Below are 19,330 nucleotides of genomic sequence, written 5' to 3' on the forward strand. Positions count from 1 at the left end.
AATATATATATGCGCACATCTGAAATTCCTCCATCTTTGAAAGGTGTTTAAATTTCTGATTTAAACCTGCTGCTTAATTCGTTTCATTGTTATCTTCAAATTAAGCTATTGATCATCTATGTTTTAAAAATAATAATAAATAAAAGCAATATTAATCACAGTCGACTTGGGCAGTAATTAAGTCTGATTAAGCGTTTCGATTGTTGAAGTTATTAGTTTCAAGCACATCACTCACTGTCAGACAGAAGAGATCATTCAGTATGCAGATTTTATGAATTTAGAGTGTGGAAAATAAACCCAAAACAAATGATGGGGAGAGTTAATTTAGTCGCTTTTATCCTGTAAAGTGTGCTCTTACAATCAATGGCGCTCACGTGATGGGAATAAGCAGTAGTAAGCACACAGCTAATCTGCATGTGTGGGTGTGTTCCATGATTCATTTGCACCTGCTGCAAAGGTGCTTAGGCCTTCCTTCTTTCTTTTTTGTGTGTGTTTAGGGATGATGGTCGGTTTTCACATGAGTTAATAGACATGTATAGATTAGATAAATTGGGTATGGCTTCTATCAATATAGTTAAAGCTGTTTTGTGTGGTCTTTGTTATAGATATGAGTGTTTTATTTGTAAGGTGGGTTGTTTGTTTATTTAAAAGTTTCTTCTACCATAAGTGAAGGTCAATAAATGATAGGAGGTGCGTCTTCCTTTTAAAAAAAAAAATGTACCCATCAAAGCACCCAATATTGAGATGGGTGGAATCATAGGCAGCAATAGAGCAGTGCAAAATGTGCCATGTTGGGGGGGGGGGGGGGGGGTTTGTTGTTCTAATTTGTGGAGATTGGACCCCACCACCACACACACTCTCACTCTTCTCACTTGGGAAACTCCCCCAACGCCACTACTCTACTCTCAAATATACCTTTCCCTTGTCCACAACCAAAACAGAGGAAGCATGTACGTATTTTAATTTACCATATGCAAAGTTGTCTCTAATCTATTGCTACTTTTCCGATCAAACTAGGAAAAATCCAAGCCAACTTATGCCCCAATAAAACAAGCCCATGCCCCCCAACACACCCCCAAAAAAAAAAATTCTCTCATTTTTTTTTTTTTTTAAATTTTCTCCTTCTTAGTTGGGAGTCATGATTTGGTGCATTAATTATATCATGGAACATTGGAGTGCATGCGTCCCCAAACTGCCCAACAATTAGGTAAGTCCTCATTTATGTTCTGCTTTTGGACCATATTTTTCTCATCACAAGATATTCTGTTGATTCTATTCTGTTCCATTCCTCTTGCCCTATGATTCCTAGCCCTCGAAATCAAAGTGGTCCCTGTCTTTTCATATTCAATGACCCACAACCTCTGTGTCTTCCCTCCTCGTCATGGATATGGTCACATCCTGGTCACTCAAACGTGGGTAACTCGAGTTTTATAATTTCAATACCTCATAACCTTTTTTTTTTTTTTTTGTCTCTCTCCAAGTAATCCAACGGTGATTTCAAGCTGTTAACACTGTAGCTTCTCTAGGATCTAAAGATCCAAGGCTCTCAAACTATCTGTCAACTCCACTGGGGTCAAGTAGTAATAATTCGTAATGCACTCCAGGCAGCATTGACAAGCGTCCAAAGTAGAATGAGTGGGATCTTATAAAATCCAGTCAAGCTACAACCATAAAGACCCATTTCGCTTCAAGTCTGGAATGTCATCATAGACTCTTCACCTCCCTTTTGCCCTTTTACCTATAATTATACCCATCATAACGTTGCAAAGCAAAAAAGACAATTATGAAACCATCATGGTCCATAACCATTCCAACATCTTCATCCTTTGAATTTTGTTAATTATCGACATTTAAAATAGTTTTATACTATATTTCTTAAAATATTAAATTAACCATTTATTTCGATCGTACTTTTATTATATTTGCAAATATTTTTAATTTTATTTCACAAATAATATTACAAACTACACTCTCATCGTACTCTCATCCTAATATATAAAATATGGCATTTTTATCACATTTGAAATAATTATAAGGTGTGTAAATCTAAAAGTGTTATTCTATTTGATAAAAGGTAAAACTCATTATTAATATTTTTTTATGTGTATTTTAAATTTATCTATTTTTTTAAGACAAAGCACAAGACTTGTATATTATAAAATTACAAATATCATTTTTTTAAAAATTAAGTCTCAAATACAAAAGTTTTTAATTTAAAACTAGGATTTTAGGACTCAAAAGTGCTAAATCACGCGAATTAAATGGAAATATTTTATTTGAATTTTTAAAAATTAAGATTCAGTTTGGCTATTGGGATTTTTTATCTCAAATACAAAATTATCATCTCATTATTCTAACTTTTTAAATCTCCATATAAAATATAATAAATAATTTAACATTTTCTTAATTTTTTAAATTTTAAAATAATAATAATATTAAAATATAATATTTTAATATTTAATTTTAAAACTTAAAATTTTTATTTAAAAAATCTCAATGATCAAATAAAACCTAAGTCATTCTATTTTTAAGTTAAGCGTTTGACAATGTAAAGGCGCACTATTAATATAATAAAAACTGAATTGCAATAAAGACTTATATTTAATTTTTTTTTTAATTAAACTGACATGCTAGCGTCGTGGAGATTCTCAACTCGTAAATAAAAATTTCCTCAACGAAATGACCTTCACAAATGTAAAGAATATACCATCTGGGCATGAAACTACTTGATCTGGCGGTTCCAAGTTGTGGAGCAGCTGAATATGGTGTACCGAATCAAGACAAAGGGTCCAAAAAGCAGATAAAAAAGCCACATAGAGGAGAGTGGACCCCCAAATCTTATCCCTGAATCGACCGTTCAAGGTTTACCAAGGCACTTACCTGATGGCAGGCCAGCAGGGAGAGAAAAAACACAAGAAAATAAAAGGAAGGAAAAGAGAGTTTGGGCTTTGAGAGGGCAGGCAGATATTACACAATACTCTGTATGGGGGACTAGACAGAGAGAGGACGTGGACAAGTCTGCAAGAGAGGGAGACTGCAAGTTCGGATTATTCTTCTTCTGTGTATGATTGCTATTACAATCCACGGAAACTCTTTTGTACTCCCTCATATTCACCACTTTCCTCTGGTCCTCTATCCCTCCCTCCCCCTCTCATTATATATATATATATATATATATTATATATTGTTTTTTAATACATATAGTATATGTTCATGTACATCCTCGACTAGCACCGAGGCTGCGCGACCTGTCCAGAACCGGAACAAACTGAGAGAGAAGGTGATTAATTTTAAAAGCAAGGGGCGGGGGAGGGTCCTCAGTACCCATTCATCACAAGCCTTTTACACGTGATAAAGAAAACACCAAAAGCGCTTGCATGCGTGTATAAAGATTCATTTATCATCATCATCATCATCTTCTTTCTCTCTCTATCTCTTTGGTATCTGAATCCTCCACCAAAACCCGTCTTTTATATGTAGTCAGCTTTAGGTTGCCCTTTTAATCGCCCTTCACGTTCTTTGCCACCCAGCCATACTTCTAAAGTCCCCGGCTTTCGCTTCCCTCCTTGTTATAGGTTAATTAAAGTGCAAAGTGACTTGTCTTAGCTCTCCTTCCTTCCCATGGTCACCGATCGCGCGAGGTGGGTTTTTTTTTTTTTTTTTCAAAGTACCGAGTGAGGTGTTTAGTTCGTTAGTCTTCATTTTTTTCGATTGTATTTAAAGGGGGTGCATTTCCTCTACAGCATTAATTTTGGGCATCCTACATATGGTGATTAAACTGCTCTTTTCAATGTTTATTCCTTCTCTCTGTATATGTTCTTAATTTTTGTTTTCTTCCGGGTGTCTCTATTCTCCATCTACAAGACTACAACAGTCACCCGGTTTTTGTTAATATTTTTATCTGTCTGGGCTTATTCAACTTCTATATGATTTTCGGTTTCGGGTAGGCCAGGGACAAACCTAAGCTAATGGTTTTGTCTTCTGGCTATTGCGGTTTGTAGGGGCTCTATTTGTCTAACTGTATTTTATTTATTCTATGCCCTTTGTCGTCCTGTTCATTGGTTTGCTAATAGAAGCCTCTGAAGAAGGTTTGTTCTGCGGTCTGGTTGGTTATCCTTGCATTTATAATTTTCGTTTATAGGCCGCAAATTTTGTTGGGGTTTCGGGTTCTATCATCTATGTTTTCCTTTCTTATTGACGGCCTCTGAGGTTTTGAGTCAAAGACTAAGAAATATATCTTAAACAAACCATCTTTTTATTTGGGTGTGTTTGAGCTATATCTCTGCCTTCTTGACCCAACGTTCTTCTATTACTAGTTAGACAGAAACTGTAACAATTTGTTTATTGGGGTTTGGCTCTTATTTGTTTCTGTGTATTTTCTCGGGGTCAATCTACTGCCTGAAGCATATGTGGATGGTTTGCAAAAGAATAGTAATGCTCGTAATCTTCAACGAAGATTGGACATTGTAGATACATTCACTCTGTGGACAAAAGCATGAAGCATTTCTCATCTTTATCTCCATTTGTTTACTCGTCTTCAATCTCTGTTATCTCGCTGACCGGCATTCCCCCCCCCTCTCTTTCATGGATTTTTTTTTTTTTTTTTTTTTTTTTTTTTTTTTTCAGGAGAAATAGTCTTGAATCTGTGAGATAGTAAAGACTAGAAGGGAAAGAAAAGCCTGGGTAGCATTTAGTGAAGCTTCTATCTTTTCAACTAGTATTCGTGCTTTTGTATACAGTTTCAGCCTGCAAAATTAGCGAAACCGGCATGCCTACTAGGCAGATGAAAGAGAGCTCAGAGCAGCACCTTGTGATCAAAACCCACTTGCAGAACTTCATGAACCAAGTGCAGAAGGCGCCCAAAACTGCCCCAAATGGTAAAGGTCCCCCACCCCAAGAATCCCACAACACAAAAAACAAAGGAAGAAGAAGGGGTAGAGGTGGACGAAAGGTTGATCAAGGTGATGTTTGTATGCGTCCGAGTTCCCGGCACTGCACCGTGGCTCCTAAGCCGGTCTCAGAAAATCCGGCCGGAGCTCTTGTAGCAAGTACTCCGAATGGTTCAGTGGAAAATGGTGGCAACTTGAGTGGAATGGAGATGAGTTTTCCTGCTTCAAGCAAGTCTTTGAGTTTTGCCCCTAGGCCTGGTTTTGGGCAAGTCGGGACAAAGTGTATCGTAAAGGCCAACCATTTCTTTGCCGAGTTACCGGAGAAGGACTTGAACCAGTATGATGTAAGCTCTTTGCTTTAGTGGGTTTAATGTTAAACATATCTCTTAATATATTATTGAACAAATTGAATCGCGGCAATTGGGCCCATAGAATCTGACATTCAATAAGTTTATGGTGTACTTTATCCATATGCTTGCTGTTACATTACAGATGAAATCGATTAGGTTTCTGTTTTCGGCACTGTCCTCTTCTAATGTCATTTTTCAGTTTTAAATGGCCTTCCATTTTGTTGTTATTGTTTGTTTGCCTTTTTATCATCTGTTGTCCTACCTCATGCAGGTGACCATAACTCCTGAAGTATCATCAAGAGCTCTGAACAGAGCTATCATGGAAGAACTGGTGAGATTGTACAGGGAAACTGACTTAGGAGCGAGACTACCCGCTTATGATGGCAGAAAGAGTTTGTACACAGCTGGGGAGCTTCCCTTTACTTGGAAGGAGTTCAAAATTAAGCTCGTAGATGAGGAGGATGGAATCAAAGGTCCCAAGTAAGGTTTTATTGCCTGTGCTATTCTGTTCCTATTTTATTTCTCTCTAATCTTTTCTTTTTCCTCTTCCTTGTGACATCTTGGTCGTCTTTATAAAATTGAAGATATTAAAAAGCAACGGAAAATGTAAAATAAATAAAAAAATTTGGATGGTGACTTTTGATCTTTGATGAACTTTGCTTTGGAGTTTTTTTTTTTTTCTTTTTTGTTATATACCCTTGGAAGTAACTTAATCTGGCCTATAAAAAAATTTCCAGACGGGAAAGAGAATATGAAGTGGTGATTAAGTTCGTTGCACGTGCCAACATGCATCATTTGGGTCAGTTTCTAGCTGGTAAGCGTGCTGACGCTCCACAGGAAGCACTTCAAATTCTTGACATTGTATTAAGGGAACTTTCAACGAAGAGGTACCGATTCTCAATGGTTATATAATTTCGAGTTTTATGTGGTCAATGACCCTCGTACAACTGGTTCTTGTATCTTACAAAGCTGCATTTTGTAAAGGTACTGCCCCATAGGGAGATCCTTCTTTTCACCAGATATTAGAAGGCCGCAACGCCTTGGTGATGGTTTAGAGTCATGGTGTGGATTTTACCAGAGTATAAGGCCTACCCAGATGGGCCTGTCTCTGAACATTGGTAATTCTATGAATTTTCCAAGGGACATTGCTTAAGATCTTTCTTAAACAGTCCCTCCCACTTTTATTAACTCAATTATCACATTCGACAGACATGGCTTCAGCTGCATTTATCGAGCCTCTTCCAGTAATAGAATTTGTTGCCCAGCTTCTTGGCAAAGATGTTTTGTCAAGACCATTGTCTGATTCTGACCGTGTAAAGGTACTCTTCTGTATATTGGTGATGTGGTCAGGTTTTTCTTTTCCTAGTATTTCATTTGATTAGAATGTCTGAGTTGAAACGTTTACCAGATTAAGAAGGCCCTAAGAGGAGTGAAAGTTGAAGTAACCCACAGAGGAACTGTACGAAGGAAGTACCGAGTTTCGGGATTGACAGCTCAACCTACTAGAGAACTAGTGTGAGTTTAAATTTTTATTTGTTTGTAATTGCTCTTCAAAGTTGACAAGCTTTATCGATCAAAAAAGAAGTTGACAAGCTGTTAAGTTAGTGACAGATCTTGCATCTTCAAAAAAATGGAGGTTGAATATAAAGAGCTTAGCAGTATTTCCAAAAAGAAACAAGCAAACCTATTCTTGTCCATTCCCTCTTTAATTCGTGATAATTCTGTTCATATTTTGGCTAATGAAGGTATATTTGTTCAGGTTTCCTGTTGATGACAACTCAACCATGAAGTCAGTTGTTGAATATTTCCAAGAGATGTACGGCTTCACCATTCAACATGCACACCTTCCTTGCCTTCAAGTAGGAAACCAAAAGAAGGCTAATTATTTGCCTATGGAGGTATGGGTAGTTGTTAATAAAGTTTTCCCTACCTCCTACTTGATTTTATTTCAGTTTTTGTTTTGCACAATTCCTGCATGAAATCTTCATGCTTTTGATGAGCAGGCCTGCAAAATTGTTGGGGGTCAACTATATACAAAAAGACTGAATGAGAGGCAAATTACTGCTTTCCTAAAAGTTACCTGCCAAAGACCTAGAGATCGGGAAAATGACATTTTGCAGGTACTTGTGACATTCTAATATTGTTTATTCCACAAATTACTCTGTCAAGTCATTTGCAAGCTTTACAAGATAAGAGTTGTGGACTGGGATTCATGCAAAGTATAGCAGCATAGATGCTTTCCGTTCACTAGATTATGAGATCCCAGAAAAGGAAGATACTTTGAAATCTTATATCCTTCATTCAACCCTCAGCCAATTGTAAAAGCGTGAAAATTTTAAATGTCCTTTTTATTTCTTAACAAATAATCAAAGCATTTAAAATTCCTCGATTCCAGGGGAAAAACCAACCAACATTTTATATACCTACTTTGGGGAAAAAAAGGGGGGGGGGGGGGTGTTCTTGAGAATAGGTGTCAGATATTCTGATTAATTCCAAGTTAACCAACTCCTAACCTCTGCTGGAAGGCTGTGTTTTTCTGCATAGAGGTCCAATATTTATAGCAGTTTTGCCTAATTTCATTCATATAAAACATGTATAAAATAGCTGTGATTGGAGTAATTGGAATATCAACACAACAGCATGAGACATTGAAAGAGCCTCAAATTTTGTTGCATGCGTTTTAACAAGAGCGTGTTGGGATAATGCAAGCTCTGTAAATAGGAATTATGTATGACCTATCTGGTGTTGTTGGGTATTGGATTAGTTTATGCAGATAACATTTTATTGTCCTCAAGCAGACAGTTCAACACAATGCGTACAATCAAGACCCTTATGCAAAGGAGTTTGGGATCAAAATCAGTGAAAAGCTAGCTTCTGTGGAGGCACGAATTCTTCCTGCTCCTTGGGTAATGTGCTCCTCCTAGTACGATAATTATGTTTCAGAAAAGCAGTTGGTATTATATTAACTGTTCTCATGACACTCTAAATTGCAGCTGAAGTATCATGAAGCTGGAAAAGAAAAGGACTGTTTGCCACAAGTTGGTCAGTGGAACATGATGAACAAGGTATAATTGTTGTGCATTTCCCTTGTTTCCTGTAAATGTTATCAAATGTTTTGTCAGAAGCAACTAGGAGACTTTAATTGAAGTGTTCTAAAACTTGAAGCGATCCATTCTCTCAGTTTTTGTAAACGAACTAACGTGAATTATTTGTTAAATTCCCAAGTCAGTCAATTGTGTAGGAAGGTGAAAGAATTACACATTGTTGTTATGTCTCTTCTTCGATGTAGGTTTTGACGTTCAATTTTTTTTCTTAATCTCTTTGTTCCAATGCTAGGGGTTTATGATTGTCACAGAGTTTACTTATATTTCCTTTAGAGATTCTGCCACTGATATCTTGGTTTCCTGCTCCTCACATAATGCAGAAAATGATCAATGGGATGACTGTAACCCGCTGGGCATGTATAAATTTCTCACGGAGTGTGCAGGAAAGTGTTGCTCGTGGGTTTTGTAATGAACTTGCCCAGATGTGTCAAGTATCTGGCATGGTAGCCTTCTATCTGTTTCATTCTGCATGTTTCACAATCAAACGTTTTTATTGAAGCAGAGCTTTAATTCTTTCATGTTTTCTAGGAATTTAATCTAGAGCCCGTTATTCCAATCTACAATGCAAGGCCTGAACAAGTGGAGAAAGCCTTGAAGCATGTTTATCATGCAGCCATGAACAAGATGAAAGGAAAAGAATTAGAGCTTCTGTTAGCTATTTTGCCTGACAACAATGGGTCTTTGTATGGTATGCCTTGTGTTGGAGATTTAGTGGTTGTGGCCAAAGAAAGTGGGATGAGCTTAACCTGCTTGAATTGAACAAAAATCTTAAATGTGGTTGTTTAATATGATTCCTTTTTCAGGTGATCTCAAACGAATATGTGAAACTGATCTTGGCTTAATATCGCAATGCTGTCTCACAAAGTATGTTTTCAAGATCACCAAGCAGTACTTGGCTAATGTGTCTCTGAAGATCAATGTTAAGGTTTGACCTTACTTGCTTTTTTTATCTGTTGCATTCATCATCGATGTTGACAAAATTCTCTGAATATTTGAGTAATGAATTTCTTGTTCTTTAGGCAAGCCTCCTAATCATATTTTTACTTTAATATTCTTGAATTTGATACCCCAGGGGGTGGTTGGTTTGGCATGTTCACGAATCACTATGCCTGCACTAATATCTGAATAATTCTCCACTTTCCTGAAAACTCTTGGTTCATGATAACTGGAACCTGATTTTTTTTCCCATTGGCGGTGCACAGATGGGTGGTAGAAACACCGTTCTTCTAGATGCTATCAGCTGTAGAATACCACTAGTGAGTGACATACCGACAATAATATTTGGAGCTGATGTGACACATCCAGAAAATGGAGAAGACTCCAGTCCCTCAATAGCTGCTGTACGATTTCCTAAACGATTTATGTTTCATAGAAGCTTCTTTTCACTTGATGGATTATTCAGACTTCGGTTGCTAATAGATTTTGGTCCAACTGTAGGTAGTAGCTTCCCAGGACTGGCCTGAAGTTACAAAATATGCTGGATTAGTTTGTGCTCAAGCTCACAGACAGGAACTCATACAGGACTTGTACAAAACATGGCACGATCCTGTTCGTGGCACGGTTAGTGGTGGCATGATCAGGTATGGAACTCTTCATCTCTTAGGCTGGACTTATCTTATCTTGGTTTCTTTCTTGGTCATCTGTTTTAGGTCTGCATTTCATGTATGTATTGATCCTCTTTCATGCAGGGATCTCCTTGTTTCTTTTAGGAAGGCGACTGGGCAGAAGCCACTAAGGATTATATTTTACAGGTCACCATTCTAGTCTAGTGCATGTTTTATATTACCTGCTTGTAACAGAACCCTGTTCTCTTTCTAGCATCGTGAGCATTTATGACATTGCACAATTTGACACCGCATTTGCTAGTTACCAACAGCTAGCTCCCTTGAAGTGTAATAGTTCATGTTGAAATATAACTTAGATGGGTACATCATTCACAAACCTTTTGAAGGCTGGTACAGCACAATTTGTGGGTGATCCAGTCTTCTAACCGAAATTAATGATTACTAAATTACTGAGGCAATTTATTATTAGTATATGCATTTAAAAATCCGGACTTTGAAGTTACTTTTTATTATGCTAAAGATTGAAGTGATGTTCTTTATTTGAAGAAATTAGAACTTTTGAAGCCACAAATCTCTTTTTCTTCATACCGTGTTGACATCATTACTAACAAGCAATCACAAAATCTTCAGTGGCCACTGCTTTATTGAGAATTTATTAAGCATTTATATATATATATATATTCTTGAGTACCCCAAGTTCAAAACTTTTGCCATCTTGGCTACTGAATTTAAAGGACAAAAAGGAATGTTCTTAAATTATGAATAAACTTTTACCTATAAAAATATATATATATATATATATTTATGAATCGACCTCAAAATTTGAAAGTGATGCTTGTCTGGTTTACTTTAAACTGGTTATGAAAGTTATCCTCAGCGTTGACTGCAAAATGAGGCTTATAAAAAATGAAGTGCAAAGTTTGAAGAATATCTTTTATTTTCTTGGAAACTTTCAGTGCAGCATATCAGAATTCTATTGCAAAGCCCATGTGGCAAATATAATCTAAGAAATTTGTGCTGTATGGCCCAAAGCATCTGAGCATGCAGATTCATTTATACACGTTTGCTATGTGGATCAATCATGTGTCCAGTTTGATTGTGCTGGCAAGATTCAATTACTCGATGATACTGACACTTTTGGCACATGTCCTGGAAGGTAGCTGGTTGTAGCATTGTGATTGAGAGACTATTGAGTGTCTATGCAAGAGAAGTAGGCCCTTCTTTTGTCAAAAGAAATAATATATCCACTAGTGCATTTATGATGCATATGTGCACTTTCTCGTATCCGATGAGGTGAAGAAGAAAAAGAAAGTGTAAAATTTGATTGAATTTTTTGGAGCCCGGGAGTTAAGCAAGGCTCTTGTACGGCATAAAATACTTATCTTCAGAAAGTGCTGAGCATCAATGGAAATTTATTAAATTATATATCTAAATGGATTACCTTTGCCTTTTTTCATGCTTTGATTCAAGTTTAGATGATCTGCACGTATAAGAAAGTGTATATAGAGTTACATGCATTGATTATGTTTAGTAAACACATTGTAAATATGTATACTTGCACTTTCCCTCATGATCCATAAATTAATTCGAACAGGGATGGTGTAAGTGAAGGGCAGTTTTATCAAGTTCTGCTTTATGAGCTAGACGCCATCCGGAAGGTGAGAAACTGAAGTCTATTTTTTACAGTGATGAATGATTTAGAAAAAAAAAAATATAACACGCTCGATTCTTTTGCAATCACTTCACAGGCTTGTGCTTCTCTAGAACCAAACTATCAACCACCGGTGACTTTTATTGTGGTACAAAAACGACATCACACTCGATTGTTTGCTAACAACCATAGGGACAGGAGCAGCATGGACAAGAGTGGGAACATTTTGCCTGGTGAGGTTTAATTTTCAGAGAGAACATAAAAATCTTTCTTGATTTGCATTCGTATGCACAAATGGATACCTTCGATTTTGTAATGACATTTGATCTGTTTTCTCAGGCACTGTGGTTGATTCTAAAATTTGTCATCCAACAGAGTTTGATTTTTATCTCTGCAGCCATGCTGGTATTCAGGTAAAACATTGTATTTGGTTGGGGAGGATTTACAATTTTGAGGGGTAGCTCAATTGGTTAGGACTTGGGTTTGCTCCCCAATGGTCACTAGTTCGAGTCCCCTCAAAGCCACTAGAGGTTTACCTGGCCGTTAACTTCAGGGCCCCATGAGATTAGTCGAGGTGTACATAAGCTGGCCCGAACACCCAAGGATATAAAAAAAAAAAAAAAGGATTTACAATTCTGAAGTGTGTTACGGAACTAGAGAAGTGATGAATAGTGATGTATAGCAAACATCAAAAGAGGAAACTTATAAAACCTTTTGTTTGTTGGGATTGATGCAATAGCATAGGTAGAACTTATCAAACCTTTTGTTTGTTGGGATTGATACAATAGCATAGGTTTTTCCTGACCACTTGATAGATCTGTTACTACTGCTACAACTATCCTTCAGTTGTTGGGCCCCAAAATAGCAGTCTACCTTCTCCAAACTGTCATACTTGGGTCCCAATTGGGGTGGTAGACATGCTAGGAAAAAGATACTGACAAGGAGGAAGAAAAAGTAATTGCATAATTGGGCACCATCCTTTTTTTTCTTGGGGGCAAATAAGTGGATACCATCCTATTTCTTTGCTTAACTATCATTCATATAGGAAGTTTTTGGAGCCGTAACTTTTCTGTCTGAAACTTTGAAGAACCATATCTTGGATAAGGTCTTAAACACATTGGTAGGAGATGATCTCTACCCTAAAAAGCAGTGGATAAATTTAGCAACACACCATGTACTAGTAACGGACAAGTCAGCCAGTTGATTCTTGTGAATTGACTTCGGTACATAATAGACTAAAATTTTGACTAACAAATTCAATTTTTTTATGTGATAGGGGACAAGTCGGCCAGCTCACTACCATGTTTTATGGGATGAGAACAATTTTACGGCAGATGGAATCCAGTCATTGACAAACAATCTCTGTTATACTTATGCAAGATGTACACGATCTGTCTCTGTTGGTAAGCAATGTTGTTCCTTCCACTGTTTTTGACATATATTTGCCACCACCGCTGACTCCTTAAAAAAGGCATTCCCATAGAAGGGTGTGATGGATTCACTACCAATCCCCCCGACCCTCCCCCGGGGCCTGGGCCCCTCTCTCCTCTTTGGTAGGATGACAGATAATTTTGAAGACTAACTCGCCACTTAAGCAAAATTGCAGTAGTGGGCTCAAAAATTGAAGTGATCAAGGAATGTATATACAGATAAGTTTAACTCGTTAATATAGGCTCATAGCAGGAAGATAGAGAAGATTGGAGAGACTCATTATAAACCTTACCGTGGAGCTATAATTTCAAAGAAGACAAGTGCCTGTGAAGATCATCGTACATTCAAGCACCAGACCTATAATTTTAGCTTACATGACACAATGGGATGGGTGAAGAATAAGGGAAAAGATTAGATCCTTACTGCCAACTGTAAAATAGAGTTGTAATTGAAGTAATTGAATTTGTTGCTTTGTGCAGTTCCTCCGGCGCATTATGCACATTTAGCTGCTTTTCGTGCTCGATTCTACATGGAACCAGAGATGCAGGAGAATGGCTCGACAGGTGGGGGTGCCAAGGGAATGCGAGCACCTGGAGAGTCTGGTGTTCGACCATTGCCGGCCCTGAAGGAGAATGTCAAAAGAGTAATGTTTTACTGTTAGAGAGCAGGGGAGGGCTGATGGTGGCCAAGCGATAGCCGGGAGATAACAGCAATCGTGAATCAGTATTTCCTTCTCCTGTATATCCACTTAGTGCATGTTTGACTTGATCCAGGCCTGGTTAGAAGTTCCTTCGAATGCGGACCTGTGAATTTAGCAGTGGAGCTTGAGTTTATGCTTCATACTTGGTACAAAACTAGAAAACATGGGAAGTACACCCATTATAGATAACAGGTCTTGTTCAGCATTGTCCACCGATGATGTGAAGAATCCCAAACTGGGCCATGTATAGCTATTTCAATTCAATCTATATGTATCAAAATTTTCCCACATACTCGCTTACAGTTTTTTAATTGAATCTCGCATTTACCGTGGCAATGATTGTGGGAAAGAGAAAATGATGTTACAACCACTACTTACAGTTTAAAGAGGGATTCGCCATGGTAAAATAAGGAAGGAAAATGCTGAAGTTACGGGAGAATTCACGGACGGAAGAAAGGTGGAGAAACTCGAGAACTGGACTTTTTTAATTTTATTTTTCGGTCTCAATAGGTTGTAGTGGTTACGTCAAAATGCTTGATGGGCATGACGCCAAGATATAAAATAATCTTAAAACGCTTGAAGTCTTGGATAATTTCTTTAGAAAAATGTCTAAAAAAATCCCAGTATAAAAACTTTCAAAAAAGAAATAGCCGAGGGCACCTTGTACAATGTTTTCCTGATGTAGCCGATTTCGTGAGCTTGAAATAATCTGCAACTTGTCCTCTTTTTAGAACAAAATGAACCGGGTTTTAGTCTTCCCATATGCATGCCGCGGCTGTGGGAACAAAGCCATCTTATCGAGGCTGTTGTCCCTGTATCAATTCTCTTAAATCTGTATGGTGTCTCGACACGTTTGCTTTTAGTAATAGGTTTTGCATAGGAGGAAAGATCAGTTGCTGCAGTGATTCTTTTAGTTACCTTTTCATTCAAAAGCCTCAAATGCCCGTAAGTTGCTAATTGTTCATGGTATAAAACTGTGATCTGTCTTTGTTCTGCAATAACTACAACACAGAGAAGGGACCTTATCACCCTAGTCATTACTGATTACTCCTCCAGATCATGGTCCTCTTTTCCCTGTTAGTGACCAACTAGAGAGTACAAAGGGGGGGCCTAGGGGAAACAATCTTCATAATACCACAGGGTAACAGTTTTTTACATCTCATGCAAGCCTAACTATAGCAATCCAAGCGGAAACCATGCTGTGTGCCTGCAGGTACCAGCCTAGGTAAATGTTGGATCAAGCGTAAACAGGACATTTAAAAAACCCAAAAAAAAAAAAAGGGCTTGTACAAGATTGCTGTGAAGTTTCTTCCTTTCTTGTCCTATGATCTGGCATACATAGTGAAAATAAGTGCAGTAAAAATTATAGGATATAAATGAAGAGAGCTTGTGAATAATTAGGTGAAGTTGCCCTTGTCAGTGATTTTTTCATATTTTATTTCCCCAAGAATCAGCCGCGCCTCCTTTTCCATCGTTACTTTTGGGTCACTTTGTTAAAAAAAATAAAAAATAAATAACGATGGGAAATGGGGTGTTAAACCCCGGCTCTCAAGGTTAGACACTGGGGGCCACGCCCCTTAATTATTAGCAGTCATAATTTACTTGTTGGCACATGGAAACATCCACCAGGATAATCTTCCTAATTAAGTATAGCTGAGAATGGAGATATTGAATTTTGGTTTGAAAGAGTCCACTCAACTATGATATAGTTGTAGGGCAAGGAATGGTACTGTACATGCGTGTTGGTGCTGTAAATGTGCTATTGTCCAGGACTGATTAATCTATCTATCGACCATTTGGTCACAGATTAGCTGCATGAGGCTGCCCGGAATAATCCACAACATCTCCTTAATTAGTTTGGTTTCTAATCAATACATGCAGGTGGAGTTTTCATGAATTTCCATGATGAACCCTGTAAACCATGCTTCTAATTAATTCAGCAGCCTGCTGCTTAATTGTGCTGGTATGCACGTGTGTGTATATATATATATATACTAGGTGAAACAACGTTCACATTTACTTAGTTTATATTTAATTTTTTTTGTTAAGAATTAATTTTTTTATCAATAAAGAGGTAATTTTTGGTTAATTAAATAACTAACGATCTAATATTTATGTAATTGATAAATAATTACACATTATGATATATTATAAAAGAAAAATATTAATAAAATCTATAACACAGTCCTATAAATAAACATAGCCCATAGTTTTATGAAAGCTGTTTAAAATAATTTTGATTTTAAGATGACGATCCAGTATTTTTCTCATGTTGTATTGCTTCAATAGAGAGGACATTAAAATGACTATATTTTTTTCTCTTTTAGTTTCTCTAGATTTACATAAACTTGAATCTTCTAAAATATTTTTGATAATTTCTCTGCAATACTTTTAATATATGGTCGATTTTCCTACAAAATAAATTTTGAATAGCTTTACATAATTAATAAAAATTTATTTATTTTTAATTAACTCATTAAAAATTCAATTTTTAACTTTTTTTTCTCTCATTTTACAAAATTCAATAAAACATCTTAACCTAAACTATTTCACTATTATTCACAAATATTTTAAAATATTCTTAAGATCCAAACAAGCCCTAAAAGTAATTATAATCATTATTGTCAATAAAGTTCTATAATTAACCTATACATTTGGGAAAAAGTGGGTCTTTGCCTCTTCAAATGATTATATAAAAAATTTTATGAACACCCAAAAATTAAATTTTCCTATTTATAATTTATACATTATATATTAAATTAATAATGACAAAAGAGAAGTATATTAAAATGAGAGTAACTGAAATAATTATTATGTGGGATATTTTTAAAACTAATAATGACGTAATATATATTTACTACTTTTGATGTTCTCTCATTAAGTTAATTAATTTTTTTAATTAGATATTTATTTATTTTAAAAAAATTATATTTAAATTATTTTTTTGAGACTTCTTCCACCAAGGCCTTAGGCAATTGCCTAATTGAAGAGCCGGCAGCTGATCTACTGATCTATAAAGCATTAATTTATAAACTGATCTATATATAGATTGATAGAAACACTACCTACAGAAAGATAAATTGAGACTAGCTATATATATAATATGCATATTTTATATAGTTTTAAACGTAATAAGAAAGTGCTTGTACGTAGGTACGTACGTACGTCGTCCGTCCAGCTATACTTATATATTAATTTCAATTCTAATTTTCCGCCATAATATGTATATGCATGAAGTCTATAAAACAAAAGACGTTACGTACGTAAAAGCTGCATGGTTATTTTTTAAGCAAAATTCAAATTTTCCCATTCCTTGATCATATGTTATGATCATCAACAACGACAAAACTACTAATTATATATGGATTAATTAAACTTGTGGATAAACCTGAAATATTATATCACTAATTATACACCTCGAATATCATTTGAAGGGTTCAGCTGGGCTATGAAGAAATGAATTTTTGACGTCCAGTTTACGTATAGCTAGGCCGCCACTCTTTACGTAAAATAAATTAAATTATTTATTTTATTTTGTATAGAAATTTAAAAAAATTATAATGATTAAGATGGAATGAGAGTTTTCTGAAATTGAACAATTCTGATTTCCGCCTGCTAGTTAGCTTGATCCATTTCTAAAAGAAAAATTCTATTTACAGTCCCCACTTAGAAACTGCATGTGCAGGCTCTTTATTAAATGAAAACAAATATCATTTTATGAGAGATATTTTTATAATTTTAAAAAATTTTAAAAATAAAATTACTTAGATCTATATTGCAGTTCTCATTTAAAAACTATATATAGCATTGCTCTCCACGCCATTTCATATATTAAGCAAACGAATATTAAACATTAGGTATATCGTCGGGCAGGCCATGATCTAAGCTTATACGTTCCGGCCGGTCCCAGTAGTAGTAATACTTGGTCTTATCTTTAAGCAAAACCAACCAAATTCTACGATTCCTGATCCATTCCTGCTTTTATGTTGATGCATGAACGTATGTTTTGGTCACACAATATTCTCTATATTAAGACACAGCACATTCTCATATATATTAACCAATCAAATGGCCGGTACGTACGTGAAATAGACCAAGCTATTTCAATCACTTGCCGGTCTTTTTTGGTGTATGTACGAGCGTCCAGGTGTAAGATTTCAAAGTGTCGCGATTTTAGAAGCCATAGGTCCCATTTTCATTATGATATATTGAGAAATTCTACACAGTTTAAAAATAAATTAATCTTGAATTTTATATATAAGAAGTTGTCATATTCCTCTTATTAGATCTTTTAAGAAGAGAAATGAGTGTTTTTATATGGTATCTGAGTCAGACTAACTTATGTCGATCGATGATGAACTCATGTGACCTACCTACAATGATGATATCGGTAATACCAGCCCACAAGTGAGGGAGTATATTGAGATGTCCCACAGAGTTTAAAAATAAACTTATCTTGAACTTTATAAGGAGTTACTTTACTCCTCCTATTAAATTTTTTAAGAAGAGAAATTGGTTTTTCTATATGATATAATTTATAATGAAAATGCCTGCTAGCTAGGATATATACGAGACAAAAAAACTATCCGCATGCATGGTACGCAGGTTTATACATTTAATTTTAGATCCATATATCAAATTCACAAACATGTCACATCTTAATTCCTAATTAATTTGAGATCGATGTTGATATGATCATCCGCGGTACTAGTACTGATCCATTTCATATGGTTAAAACATTTATTGGGGGAGTTTCAAGTAAACATAGATTTCTAGCTACTTTAACAAAGAAAATAGTGACAGATCTTTGATTCTTGTAATTTTGGAGATTCCATGATTTGTTCATGCAGATTTTAATTTCTCTGATCTAATTAGTTGTGATATTTTATAATTACAACCTTTGGATAAATCGATCAGACTTCAGTCAGAGCTAGTACTACCGCATGTAGTACTCGTGATCCTCAACTTTGATCGCGATAATCCTTCAAATTGACGACAACGCTCGAAGATTGCGATAGAAATTAGAAGCTCCAATATTAATGATCCTGAGACTTTTGTCATGTGATATGTCCGATCCAGTCAAAAGCTTGCTATCTACAGAATTTCAAGTAAGAATATATGTTCTTGCATTTTTTTTTTCTTTTGAATGGACATAGATCACCACCTAGATAAAATGAATCGCGACGTTCCACACGGGTGGCTACGTAACTATAAACAGTTGGATGCAATCAGATTATAATCTAAGGCCATAACATGCATATGATGTCGATCTACATTAATTGTGCAGATATGCAGTCAGGACAACTAGCTAGCTAGCTGACACATATGGGCATGAATCTAGTTTATGATCAATAATTTAGATCTCCGACTTCGCCACAAGTTTAGAATTAGCGTACATTTCTAAGATCAACAAACTCACAAAATAACTTAACGTACTTCCTTGACTGATCACTCTCTTTCAACCCCTGAACCAAGTCATCACTGCAACTCCAGTGTACATCAATAAAAGCTTTTCCAAGGACGTCCATCCTCTCAACCAGTATGTGACAAACCTGAGCTACAACTAATGAATCCCCCACCTACCGTCCTTCATGAATGATAATTGACAAATGAAAACACAAGAAAGGGTAATCGGAAGAG

At 36.1% G+C, this 19,330-nt stretch overlaps 1 protein-coding gene across 3 annotated transcripts; it reads left to right on the forward strand.

Annotated features, from left to right (window-relative positions):
- The first annotated feature begins 3,236 nt into the window (after nucleotides 1-3,236).
- Nucleotides 3,237-14,026, forward strand: LOC122278024 (protein argonaute 10-like). Of its 3 annotated transcripts, none has more exons than XM_043088083.1 (22): nucleotides 3,237-3,641; nucleotides 4,627-5,233; nucleotides 5,511-5,719; nucleotides 5,977-6,126; nucleotides 6,224-6,357; nucleotides 6,449-6,558; nucleotides 6,648-6,754; nucleotides 6,999-7,137; nucleotides 7,243-7,359; nucleotides 8,038-8,145; nucleotides 8,233-8,304; nucleotides 8,664-8,786; nucleotides 8,872-9,031; nucleotides 9,147-9,268; nucleotides 9,546-9,683; nucleotides 9,781-9,923; nucleotides 10,032-10,094; nucleotides 11,503-11,566; nucleotides 11,657-11,792; nucleotides 11,899-11,972; nucleotides 12,836-12,962; nucleotides 13,470-14,026. In XM_043088083.1, the coding sequence occupies exons 2-22, from the start codon at nucleotides 4,769-4,771 to the stop codon at nucleotides 13,649-13,651; spliced, it is 2,943 nt and encodes a 980-aa protein (XP_042944017.1). In that variant the 5' UTR covers nucleotides 3,237-3,641; nucleotides 4,627-4,768; the 3' UTR covers nucleotides 13,652-14,026. The 3 variants fall into 3 exon arrangements, with proteins under 3 accessions (XP_042944017.1, XP_042944034.1, XP_042944025.1); XM_043088100.1 differs by lacking the exon at nucleotides 3,237-3,641 and adding an exon at nucleotides 3,651-3,769; XM_043088091.1 differs by lacking the exon at nucleotides 3,237-3,641 and adding an exon at nucleotides 3,823-4,088.
- The last annotated feature ends 5,304 nt before the right edge of the window (nucleotides 14,027-19,330 follow it).

Source organism: Carya illinoinensis, chromosome 1 (assembly GCF_018687715.1).
Source record: "Carya illinoinensis cultivar Pawnee chromosome 1, C.illinoinensisPawnee_v1, whole genome shotgun sequence".
NCBI classification, from domain to species: domain Eukaryota; kingdom Viridiplantae; phylum Streptophyta; class Magnoliopsida; order Fagales; family Juglandaceae; genus Carya; species Carya illinoinensis.